General features: G+C 33.8%; 1 protein-coding gene across 5 annotated transcripts in view; it reads left to right on the top strand.

Annotated features, from left to right (window-relative positions):
• LOC117323549 (neuropathy target esterase-like) overlaps positions 1-7,680 on the top strand; it is a 44,125-nt gene extending 36,445 nt beyond the window's left edge. For all 5 annotated transcript variants that reach the window (XM_033878833.1, XM_033878829.1, XM_033878831.1 and 2 more), the window contains 2 exons: positions 200-333; positions 3,633-7,680. In XM_033878833.1, coding sequence (XP_033734724.1) covers positions 200-333; positions 3,633-3,683 — 185 coding nt within the window. In that variant the 3' untranslated portion in view covers positions 3,684-7,680. The remainder of the gene's footprint in view (positions 1-199; positions 334-3,632) is intronic.
• The last annotated feature ends 6,230 nt before the right edge of the window (positions 7,681-13,910 follow it).

The raw sequence follows: 13,910 nt of genomic DNA, 5'->3' as shown, positions 1-13,910 counted from the left end.
TAGCAGAAAATCATGAATGCATTCAGTGACATTACTCTAGCAACTTAATTCTTTAGAAATTTTTTATAACATATCTTTTCTAAATGTTGCTGGATTCCACTTCTAGAGGTTTGAGAAGTTTTAAGATTGGGCTTATTCTGTTAAAGCATCACATCTTTACACAAATATGTGGAGATCAACCGTAAACATTGTGTTATAGATGCCAACAGTTATGAAGTAGAGGAGGGAGACGAGGAATCACTAGAAGATGATGTGATCGACGACGAAGTAATAGAGGAAATTGTTCGTTCTCCCTCAATGATTCTTTCTCAGCCTGCAGCAGAATCAAAAAAGGTAAGGAGTGTTTCTCAGCCTGCAGGAGAATAAAAAAAAAGTAACAAAAATAGAAAACATAAATCAAGAGTGTTTAACCATACACATATTTCATTAGATTATTTAACCATACACATATTTCAGTAGATTATTTAACCATACACATTTATTGTGGTAGAAACAGGTCACACGACGCGAAATTGTTGGATATGGAATATATTTCACACTCGTAAGTTATCTTTTGTAACTTTTAAAAAATAACTAACTCGTGTGAAATAAATTCCATATCCAACAACCACTCGTTGTGTAACCTCTATATACACTTATTTCAGTAGTGATTAACCATACACATATTTCTGTAGTGTTTAACCATACACTTATTTCAATAGATTATTTAACCATACACATACTTCAGTAGATTGTTTAACCATAAACATACTTCGGTAGAGTGTTTCACCATACACATATTTCAGTAGATTGTTTAACCATACACATACTTCAGTAGAGTGTTTCACCATACACATATTTCAGTAGATTGTTTAACCATAAACATACTTCGGTAGAGTGTTTCACCATACACATATTTCTGTAGATTGTTTAACCATACACATACTTCAGTAGAGTGTTTAACCATACACATACTTCAGTAGTGTTTGACCATACACATACTTCAGTAGTGTTTAACCATACACATACTTCAGTAGTGTTTAACCATAAACATATTTCAGTAGAGTGTTTAACCATAAACATGCTTCAGTAGATTGTTTAACCATACACATACTTCAGTAGAGTGTTTAACCATACACATACTTCAGTAGTGTTTGACCATACACATACTTCAGTAGAGTGTTTAACCATACACATACTTCAGTAGAGTGTTTAACCATAAACATGCTTCAGTAGATTGTTTAACCATACACATACTTCAGTAGAGTGTTTAACCATACACATACTTCAGTAGTGTTTAACCATACACATACTTCAGTAGTGTTTAACCATACACATACTTCAGTAGAGTGTTTAACCATACACATACTTCAGTAGATTGTTTAACCATACACATACTTCAGTAGAGTGTTTAACCATACACATACTTCAGTAGTGTTTGACCATACACATACTTCAGTAGTGTTTAACCATACACATACTTCAGTAGTGTTTAACCATACACATACTTCAGTAGAGTGTTTAACCATACACACACTTCAGTAGTGTTTAACCATACACATACTTCAGTAGTGTTTAACCATACACATACTTCAGTAGAGTGTTTAACCATACACATACTTCAGTAGAGTGTTTAACCATACACATGCTTCAGTAGATTGTTTAACCATAAACATGCTTCAGTAGATTGTTTAACCATACACATACTTCAGTAGATTGTTTAACCATACACATACTTCAGTAGAGTGTTTAACCATAAACATACTTCAGTAGAGTGTTTAACCATACACATACTTCAGTAGTGTTTAACCATACACATACTTCAGTAGTGTGTTTAACCATACACATACTTCAGTAGAGTGTTTAACCATAAACATACTTCAGTAGAGTGTTTAACCATAAACATACTTCAGTAGAGTGTTTAACCATACACATACTTCAGTAGTGTTTAACCATACACATACTTCAGTAGTGTTTAACCATACACATATTTCAGTAGTGTTTAACCATAAACATACTTCAGTAGTGTTTGACCATACACATACTTCAGTAGATTATTTAACCATACACTTATTTCAGTAGATTGTTTAACCATACACTTATTTCAGTAGAGTGTTTAACCATACACATATTTCAGTAGTGTTTAACCATACACATATTTCAGTAGTGTTTAACCATACACTTATTTCAGTAGATTATTTAACCATACACATATTTCAGTAGATTGTTTAACCATACACTTATTTCAGTAGATTGTTTAACCATACACATACTTCAGTAGAGTGTTTAACCATACACATACTTCAGTAGAGTGTTTAACCATACACATACTTCAGTAGAGTGTTTAACCATACACATACTTCAGTAGAGTGTTTAACCATACAGATACTTCAGTAGTGTTTAACCATACACATACTTCAGTAGAGTGTTTAACCATACACATACTTCAGTAGAGTGTTTAACCATACACATACTTCAGTAGAGTGTTTAACCATACACATACTTCAGTAGAGTGTTTAACCATACAGATACTTCAGTAGTGTTTAACCATACACATATTTCAGTAGATTGTTTAACCATACACATACTTCAGTAGAGTGTTTAACCATAAACATATTTCAGTAGTGTTTAACCATACAGATACTTCAGTAGTGTTTAACCATACACATACTGCAGTAGTGTTTAACCATAAACATGCTTCTGTAGATTGTTTAACCATACACATACTTCAGTAGAGTGTTTAACCATACACATACTTCAGTAGTGTTTAACCATACACATACTTCAGTAGTGTTTAACCATACACATACTTCAGTAGAGTGTTTAACCATACACATACTTCAGTAGTGTTTAACCATACAGATACTTCAGTAGTGTTTAACCATACACATACTGCAGTAGTGTTTAACCATAAACATGCTTCTGTAGATTGTTTAACCATACACATACTTCAGTAGAGTGTTTAACCATACACATACTTCAGTAGTGTTTAACCATACACATACTTCAGTAGTGTTTAACCATACACATACTTCAGTAGAGTGTTTAACCATACACATACTTCAGTAGTGTTTAACCATACACATACTTCAGTAGTGTTTAACCATACACATACTTCAGTAGAGTGTTTAACCATACACATACTTCAGTAGTGTTTAAACATACACATACTTCAGTAGAGTGTTTAACCACACACATACTTCAGTAGAAAGTAGATATTGTGATTATCCTTATATGAGGGGAGAGGTATTATCATAAAAACAAATATATTTGTGTCAAATGCTGTGTAATATTTACATCTGAGTAAGCTGTAGTCTTTGCGATTTTGTTCGTTCATATTTGGTTATCCACCATTCAGAATTTACCAAGCTAATTAATATAGGCTGACAAATTATTGTATGTTACCCTTTGAGAACTAGGTACAAGTACCATGTCCAACATGTGTCAAGTTTACCTCAGTCTGTATATCCGACTTTTTATTGTGATAAAATTTTCACAACAACTTATCTTGGATTAATGTGTGTCAGAAAATATGTGTCTAATGTTTTAGCTCTATAAACATGAGAGAATCAAAGTTTACACTGTGGTCCAGCTGGTATGTGCTATTACAGGGAGATAAATTGTATAATAATGAAATGTTTCCCTGTCCACAGAGTACCTCCAACATGAGGAGGAGATCTAGTCAAGGCAAACAAAATAAGTGAGTCAAACTCAACAAGTCTTTCAAGTGAACTGTTTAACAAACTTACTGTATTAGTAATATGAACAACCTGCTGCCATGTCAGGATGGTGTGGAAGTCAACTTAATGTGGAGATCAACATTTCTGCGTGAGTGATCTTCATGGGGACGACAGTTTAAAGAGATCAACATTTCTGTGTGAGAGATCTTCATGGGGGCGAGAATTTTGATAGAGATCAACATTTCTGTGTGAGTGATCTTCATGGGAACGACAATTTTGATGGAGATCAACATTTCTGTGTGAATGATCTTCATGGGGACAACGTTGTAGACGGAGATCAACATTTCTGTTACTGTGAGTGTTCTTCATTGGGATAACAGTTTAGATGGAGATCAACATTTCTGTGAATGATATTCATGGGAACGACAGTTTTGATGGAGATCAATATTTCTACATGAGCATTCTTCATGAGGACATCAACTTACATAAAGTTTTTGTATGAATGACATTTTCCAATCTAATGCCTTTGGGGAATGTAACAGCCTCAGGAATTGAATCATACAAAAAAATCCTTATACTGCTCACTTATCCTTCACACTGGTAAACTGCTTCCCTAACAGTATTACTTGTCTATAGCCTGAGTTTCCTCTAGCCCTTACACCAAACATTGACATTCTGACCAATATATATACCGGGTACTTCACCAAACATCTATCTGTCAGAAAGTCCCAAGACTGGTGTCGGAGCCCGAGAAAACTCAGACCACTTGTCTCTATGTTTACATACTGTCTGATTGTATGTCAGTCTATCTTTCTCAGACCATGTATCTCGCCTACTTCTTACAGAGTTTATGAGTATGACAAAGATTAGGTTATCCTTTCCACTGTACAATCTATATAGATTTATGACGCTCGATTTAATGTGCATACTATTTCCCAGTGTCGTATCTCTTACAGCTAAATTTTGTACCTCTTCTAATGGAGATATGTCACACATAAAATCAGGTCTCACAACTGACTTTAGACAGAGTTATGGTCCTTTGTTCAATTGTTGGTAGCAAATGTTGGCAAGATATTGGGGACTGAAGGTTTCTGTTAATACTTTAAGAACCTTCCACATCACTATATGATCAGTTTTTGTTTTCAAATTGTTATATTGACAGAGGTGAATGTCTAAAATCCATTCCTTTTTATTACTAGTTTTGATTTTAAGTCATAAAAATACAATTTTTATCATCATTTGTAGAAGCATGGTATGATACTGTCCAAGCTTATGTAATTGAGTTTTGATCTCTGACATGTGTCAACTGTCCAATGTCACTGTGTGCTTCTAAGTCAGGTATTGTATATTGTATATGTATGTATGTAATTTTCTATTTGTTTCTCCAATTCTACATGATCCTCCTAATACAACAGTGCATACTGTGTACATGTTTTTTATTAAATCGGATACAAGTGCCTCAACTTTTGTTCTAGGATTCGTCAAATTTACAATGGAGTATTGTTTTTTTCTCTATACATTGTAATTGATATTAAAATGATGTTCCTTTGTAGTGGAGCTACAAATCTGTGGATTCCCGATAGTAATCATTATGTTTGTCTCTCTACTCTCACCCAGATTATCAGAAATTTGGCACAATGATACAATATTATATGTTGATGTTCAGTAGGGTATTCATTTTCACTTTTTGAAAATAGATCATAAAAATATATTGTAGAGTAGGGGTATGTATAATGGAATACACATGTATCGGGGTGGGGGTGGGGGTTAGGGTTGGGGTGGGTTTAGTGTTTTAGGGAAAGGACAGGAACTGAGAGGGGTCTGTCTATGTGTTCTCCGAGTGCTTAAGTTGTCTATATTCAGTGAAAGCTTTGGTTCGATTAAGAATTAGCTGAATAGGTGGTAAATGTTGTCAGATGATGAAATAGAAATACGTTAAGAAATGTATTGCCCTATACAATCATGCAATGTACATATAAGGCCTTGTAATGTAGTTTGACTTTTGTTTTAAGTTAAAACATTCAGTTATCTGTGATCACCATTATTATAATGATATACTAAGCACAATAACAATGCATTTTTGGTGTCATTTTGTTACGTTACTATGAATATGTGATTCAATGTTGCTTATTAAAATTTATTTACAAATACATGTACATATATATTGTGTATGTGAATCAGTCACTCTATTCCAAATATTACTACAAGCACATTAAGTGAATGTAGCGTTACTGTCGTTACTACAAGCATGTGCAGTATTGTTCATAATTATACTCTAATCTTTGGTATACATGTCAGTTGAATGTTTTTCCCCTGTACTTGTTGACAAATAGTTTTAAGTGTTAATACTGTACAGGTCCTCTGGTTCCTGTAAAGGGATAGTACACGATGGCATTTTAATCTTTTACCTAGCATTTACTAAAGGAAATCAAAATCAGAGAGGGATATCTTTGTTACACCCCTTCTCTTATAATTCACTGTCATCATTGTTTTGTTTTGTTAAATTCAAGAATATTTACCTTGTATATTTTGTTTTTTATTTACTCAAAATGTTTATTAGTCCCCTACCGATGAAACCCGGGGGACTATAGGATTGCTCTTCGTCAGTCTTGTAGGTACGTACATGTACGTATGTATGTAACACCAAAGTTTGTCAGCTCTCTAAAGGTGTCATCCCTTGAGGGAATTTGATCAAACTTCACAAGTGATAATAGACCATAACATCTCGGACGAGTTTGTGTCTCGGGGTTTTCATTTTCAGTGGGGGCCGGTAGGGGATATGTATTGCTTTAGCAATACTCAGTATATATGCTTGGTTTTTTCTCATGATGTTTCCTGTCTGTTTATTGCTAATGCACCCATTAAGCAGAGTACTGGGCAGTATTATAGCCATAATATATTGGGATTATGTATCTATCAAAGTGCTTTAATTTCTTGGTGCCGAAGATTTCATTTTGTGAAAGGACTCAAGACCTATACAGTTCAAAATTCATATGAAACACATATACATTGTTGGTGCACATTGAATTCTGAGTGTTTTGAAGGGTTACTGCAACAAAAGCTGATACTTACTATGCCAACCTTCAAACTGAAATATCTTACAAAACAGGAAGTCGGTATAAAAATTACTTTTGCTGTGTCCGTTGATCATAAAAAAAAAAAAAAAAAATTTTTAACTCGGTTCATATGATTAGAAACTTAATTAGTTGCAGGTTTGAGATGATTTTTTTTGTTTTATTTTTTTAGGAGTTGTACCCCTTGTATGAAATCCTATTGAGGGAAAATTTAAACTATTGATTAAAAAAATACACAATATTGTGTGTAATTAATAAGATAAAAAATTGAACATAAATTTGATTACAAATAAGGCAAACAAATTAGAAACTGATAACTTAAGTTTTTTTCTCTCTGTGTATAGTGAATTCTGATACAGGAATATGTTTGTTGGGCATTTTACTGTTTTGCCGTGTTTTGTGCATAGTTTGCATTTAGTTTGTTTTTATTTCCAAACCTAAGTTATTTTTAGATCTTTTGATTGGTTGTATTTTGTTACAGTGTAATTGTTAATTTTTGTGCCAAAATTTTCTGTGTTAAGTTTGATTAACTGTCATTTGGAGATTTTCACTGGAGACATGCTGTAATTTTATCATCACTGGTCTGTAGTGGTTAACTTTTTGTAAACTGTGCTGTGTAAAATATGATTACTATTTAACCTTCAAAGTACTCTGTACACACTGTATACTCTGGTACCCAAACTTGAAGAAACACTAGAAACTATCTAAACTTGGTGGAAATATGGCTGTGCACAAATGTGCACCTACAGAGTTTGAAGAAAGAGTGTTAGATGCAGGGCTGTTCAAATTACCCTTTTCCGGTCCATTCTAAAACAAGCTTTGCCGAATACAGGAACCTTCCTTCTCAAATTTCCCCAGGATCTCTACTCTATTTTTCTGTGTATGTTCCCTTGGGTGCTTAAATGACCATAGCTCTTGATAGAACGGTAAACAATACAAAAACAAACCAAAAAATCTTCTTCCTATTTGTGAGTGATAACATTTTTGATTGACGGTATAATCATTTATTGTGAATACTTCATGTGGTAGAACAAATAGTTATTTAGAGAAAAGAAAACAGCACAGAAAGTTCAAACCTGTAGAGAACCAATACAATGGTGGGCAACAAGATCTCAACAGGATTTCTTGCTAATACCTATCATTTATTAGCCCACCATCATCAGATGGTGGGCTGTTCAAATCGCCCTGCGTCCGTGGTCCGTCGTCCGTCCGTCCGTCCGTCCCTCCGTCCCTCCGTCCGTAAACAATTCTTGTTATCGCTATTTCTGAGAAAGTGCTGAAGGGATCTTTCTCAAATTTCATATGAAGGTTCCCCTTGGTGCCTAGTTATGCATATTGCATTTTGAGACCAATCGGATAACAACATGGCCGACAGGCAGCCATCTTGGATTTTGACAATTGAAGTTTGTTATCGCTATTTCTGAGAAAGTACTGAAGGAATCTTTCTCAAATTTCATATGTAGGTTCCCCTTGGTGACTAGTTATGCATATTGCGATTTGAGACCAATCGGAAAACAAAATGGCAGACAGGCAGCCATCTTGGATTTTGACAATTGAAGTTTGTTATCGCTATTTCTGAGAAAGTACTGAAGGGATCTTTCTCAAATTTCATATGAAGGTTCCTCTTGGTGCCTAGTTATGCATATTGCATTTTGAGACCAATCGGATAACAACATGGCCGACAGGCAGCCATCTTGGATTTTGACAATTGAAGTTTGTTATCGCTATTTCTGAGAAAGTACTGAAGGGATCTTTCTCAAATTTCATATGAAGGTTCCCCTTGGTGCCTAGTTATGCATATTGCATTTTGAGACCAATCGGATAACAATATGGCCGACAGGCAGCCATCTTGTATTTTGACAATTGAAGTTTGTTATCGCTATTTCTGAGAAAGTACTGAAGGGATCTTTCTCAAATTTCATATGAAGGTTCCCCTTGGTGCCTAGTTATGCATATTGCGTTTTGAGACAAATCGGATAACAAAATGGCCGACAGGCAGCCATCTTGGATTTTGACAATTGAAGTTTGTTATCGCTATTTCTCAGAAAGTACTGAAGGGATCTTTCTCAAATTTCATATGAAGGTTCCCCTTGGTGCCTAGTTATGCATATTGCGATTTGAGACCAATCGGAAAACAACATGGCCGACAGGCAGCCATCTTGGATTTTGACAATTGAAGTTTGTTATCACTATTTCTGAGAAAGTACTGAATGGATCTTTCTGAAATTTCATATGTAGGTTTCCCTTGGTGCCTAGTTATGCATATTGCTTTTTGAGACCAATCCGAAAACAACATGGCCGACAGGCAGCCATCTTGGATTTTGACAATTGAAGTTTGTTATCGCTATTTCTGAGAATGTACTGAATGGATCTTTCTGAAATTTCATATGTAGGTTTCCCTTGGTGCCTAGTTATGCATATTGCGTTTTGAGACCAATCAGAAAACAACATGGCCGACAGGCAGCCATCTTGGATTTTGACAATTGAAGTTTGTTATTGCTATTTCTGAGAAAGTACTGAATGGATCTTTCTGAAATTTCATATGGAGGTTCCCCTTGGTGCGTCGTTATGCTAATTGCATTTTGAGATCAATTGGAAAACAATATGGCCGACAGACCGCCATCTTGGATTTTGACAATTGAAGTTTGTTATCTCTATTTCTCAAAGTACTGAATGGATCTTTCTCAAATTTCATAAGTAGGTTCCCCTTGGTCCCTTGTATTGCATTTTTGGACCAGTCTGTCCTGAAAACAACCTGGCAAACAAACAGCCATTATCGTTAAATCTCAAATTTCTTATATAGCTAGGATTCCCTTATTTGAAAAGTACTGGAGAGATGTCTCAATTTGCACAGATTAGTAAAATGAAGGGAAAAGTAGAGAAAAGATCAATCTGACATGGAACCTATGAAGATCATTCAATGGTGGGCGCCAAGATCCCTCTGGGATCTCTTGTTATATTTATTATAAGGAATTGCATTTTATTTTATTTTTTTTAACTTCATTTATTAGAAATATTTTCAGCATTTTGTAATTATCTATCATATTTGCTTTTTTTTGGAACTTTAGTTTATTAGAAATGGTTTTAATATTTTGTGCAGACAACAAATATGTCCACCTTTACCAAAAATGTTTTCCCAAGAGTCCGTGTTAAATGTGTTCAATGATTCAGTGTATGATTCTTAAGTGTACAATATGTACCACAAATCCATTTAGTCTGTTCTATGGGTCTGCATTTTGTTTGTTCCAAGTGTGTTCACTCCATCAAACAAATCTTGTTCAACCCTCTCCAACAGAAAGCGTGTCTGTGTATCTACCTGAATATCAGTGGAATTATTTTTGTAAATATGTAAATAGCATACCTGTGAAATATTTATGCAAGAGTTCTGAAAATTAAAGAGAGCGAAAAAAAACATGATTTTTGTTCCTTTGTTTTTCTCTTCTGTAGGAACCGTCATTGTGCTGCTTGTAAAAGGAATTTCAAGAGATTTAATACATAGATTTTGTTACATGAAAGTCACCAGTTGATAATGCATGCAATGTATATATATGAGGGCTGATTGATAGGTTGTGAGCCTCGTATTGAAGGCGGTACTCAAAGATGTTCTTTTTAAGTCCTACTATTCTCTGACTATTATGGGCAGTGTACCCCAGGACTGGTCTCATTTAGTTATTTTATATCGATGAGGTAGCACTCTAAAAGTAAACAAGACAAGCGGCTTTTGCAAAATGGACAAAATCAGTTAGGGCTAGGGTGAGAGAGTTTGTCATTGCCATGGCTGCCATTCACGATTGTGGCTTTAAATTGATTGAACATCTGCCTTATTCACCCGATCTTGTTCCATCAGACTTTTATCTATTTCCAAAGCTGAAAACAGCTATTTCAGGCACCCTAACCCTAACATGCAGTGGATGACTTTCTGAATAACCAAGAAAAGGAGTTCTATAAAAGTGGCATTGAGGCCCTTAATATGTTGAAAAATAATACAATATGTCCGGCAAAATACAAATCCATCAGTATGAGGTTCACAACTTATCAATCAGTCCTCGTTATTAGATGACTGTCTTGGTCTATGGGTCGCTTGTCATTAGATGACTGTCTTGGTCGTTTGTTATTAGATGACTGTCTAGGTCTGTGGGACTCTTGTTATTAGATGACTGTCTTGGTCTGTGGGACTCTTGTTGTTAGATGACTGTCTAGGTCTGTGGGACCTTGTAACGATCCAGACAAGTAATTTACAAAAACAAAGCAAGTTCATAACAGTTCTTATTTATTTTCACAAAAACTCAACTATATATTAATGTGACAGCACAGATTAATTTAATATAACATCTTATTACATGTATATGTAATACATTATACATCATCTGGATACGATACTAACTTGATTGTCACATTTTGATCAAATAATAAATCATGCTTTGTAATATGAGAGAAATGTGAAACAGCTTATACTCCCCGGAAAGTTTCATCTGGAATGAGGAGTTATTGCACATACTATAGAATACTATGAGTTGTCAGGTGAAAAAGATTTATAAAACCAAAATTGTGTAACTATTGGTGCCACATCTTCCACAAAGAAGTCATGATCAACTGAAAACAAGAATAGCCGATGCCTATTTTATAATTTTTATACAATCCAAAAGGTTGACAATTGCATGTATCTTTTAAATTTTAAGTGACTTAATAATATTCTGTATCCCAAGAAAATCTACTAGTATTGAATGTATACGTTCTCTGACTCAATTTTGTTGTGTAATTTTCAGTTCTATACCGGTAAGTCATCATTTTTAAGGTGCTGTTATGAATTTTATTTTCATCAAAATTGTTGGTGACATTTATTCATCTTAATGACAAGCAGTGTATTCACTGTTGGTGGTGTAGCATGTATATATAACCTTTCTTTGACCTTCAGTGGGTCTGACCTTTGACTTCCAAGTGACCTTGATCTTATACATACCCTCGTAGCTAACAAAAAGATCTTCTACAAATGGAATTTGTCCGATTCTTATATGGAGTGATTTTTATTTTGACCTGAACAACAAACTGGACATTTAACCTCAAAACAGACGAATGGACAGATAGACTGAATGATTCGCAAAGCAATGACTTATGGTTCACAAAAAATAAAATAAAAAAAATTCATGGAATTCATATCTGCTGCTCTGATGAGCTTCAACCAGTAACTATTAAGGTAGCAAAACCTACTACCTCATTAAATTGCGCTTCACATTTCAAAACTTGCCCTAGACATTCACATCATACATTTATATAAAGGTGAAAATCATAAATCAACAAATTAATGACTGGAAATGGAACTACCAATCATAATTAAGGAATGCCCATTTCAGTGTTAAATATTCATCGCCTTTCAACATAGTCTGAGAATTATCCTAATACACCCAAACTTTTGATAAAAGGCAAAATAATAGATATAATTAAGAAGTTTGACGTGTGATATCTAGGATTTATTCTCCAGAATAACCTTATAATAATCGTTGGCACTCTTCATCAAACTTACACACTACATATTACCTATATACCAGTCGTACGTTTGGCTGAATGTCATAAATATCTACGTAGATAATGATCACAAGTCATATATCGTATACAACATGGAAGGCATACATATATATATTTTTTTAAGTATACATGCATGTACATGTATCTATATTGAAACAAAGCAATATTGAGCAAATACAAGTTAAGTAGTTTTGCCATTGTTAATGGGTGTGAGAAGAACCTACCTGTTTTTATTATCATAGCATAATAAATTGCAAAAGGAATCTATTGCAATATGAATAGTTGGCCTCTAAAATCAGTGTTCATTTCTCAAACTTTGGTGTATTTTCAGAAGAGAGTGTTTCCAAAATACCCAAACAATTAAATCAAAATCTATTCATTTAACAGAAAAACTACATGTATTATGATTTTCTCTCACTAGTTATAAGTTTAAAGTTTTTTTGTGAAATATTGCAATATTAAAATAGTGGTTTTATACTTTGTAATATGATGAAATGTACTATTCTTATCTATTGCAACATGCCAATTCTGTGATAATGACAGCCCTAGTAACAAATTAATGTGAACAGTTTCACAAAATATTCATATTATTTAAATACTTACTACACAGCCAATAACACCTAAATCACAACACATACTCGGTATCAGGAAACATGGATATTTGGTTTTACCTAACTTTATCACAACCTTTTCAGTCTTAGTCATTATCCAACATTTACATCATAACGCATTATAATACTAATACAACATATACTACATATTTTTACATCATAATGCGTTATAATAAAACATATCATACTACATATTTTTATATCATAACGCGTTATAATACAACATATCATACTTACAAATTTTTACAACATAACGCCTTATAATACAACATATACCACAAATAAGTTGTTTTTTTCCAGACATTTCCACATCATACCATATCAAATTTTTTCCCGACTGCATTTAAACATCATACCAAATCAAGTTTATCCAGACATTTAAACATCATACCAAATCAAGCTTTTTCCAGACATTTAAACATCATACCAAAACAATCATACCAATTAAAGTCATGTTTTATATTTATAGATCATACTACACCAAGTTTCCATACCACATTTATTTTTACAAAATATTTGCATAATTAAATTTCCACATGTACACATACCATTCAATATTTCAAAAACTTTAAGTCTCCTGGCTAAAAGATCTCAGTAGACCTCTATCCAATGTCACCTCTAGTAATGATATGAGATGTGTGGTTTTATCTTAGCTTGGTTTGTGAACAATTGTGGTCTGTTGTTGTTGTGTACTTCACCCCTGGATATCATTCGAAGGGCCCTTCAAATGTTATTCTGTGAGGTAGCCACTAGCTACTACATATGTACAAGGAGAATCCCAATCTTACACTGACCCTGGTTGTTCATGGGGGATAAACCCAACATACACACAATAGATTTAAGAATAGTATGTTATGTTATATTTTTGTATTGTTGTTGATAGACCTACTCAAGTTCTAACAAGGCAATTTTTATAACTTAATAATTTACAATCTTCTAATAAGTATAGAAATAACAACACACATGTATATATATATATATTATATACATGTATATTTAATATATTGGCTCTGTTTTGTCAAAATTAACAAAGCTGTAAGCTA

Source organism: Pecten maximus, chromosome 3 (genome assembly GCF_902652985.1).
Source record: "Pecten maximus chromosome 3, xPecMax1.1, whole genome shotgun sequence".
Classification (NCBI taxonomy): domain Eukaryota; kingdom Metazoa; phylum Mollusca; class Bivalvia; order Pectinida; family Pectinidae; genus Pecten; species Pecten maximus.
The sequence above is the reverse complement of the archived record's forward strand: the minus strand, read 5'-3'. Positions and strand labels throughout refer to the sequence as shown.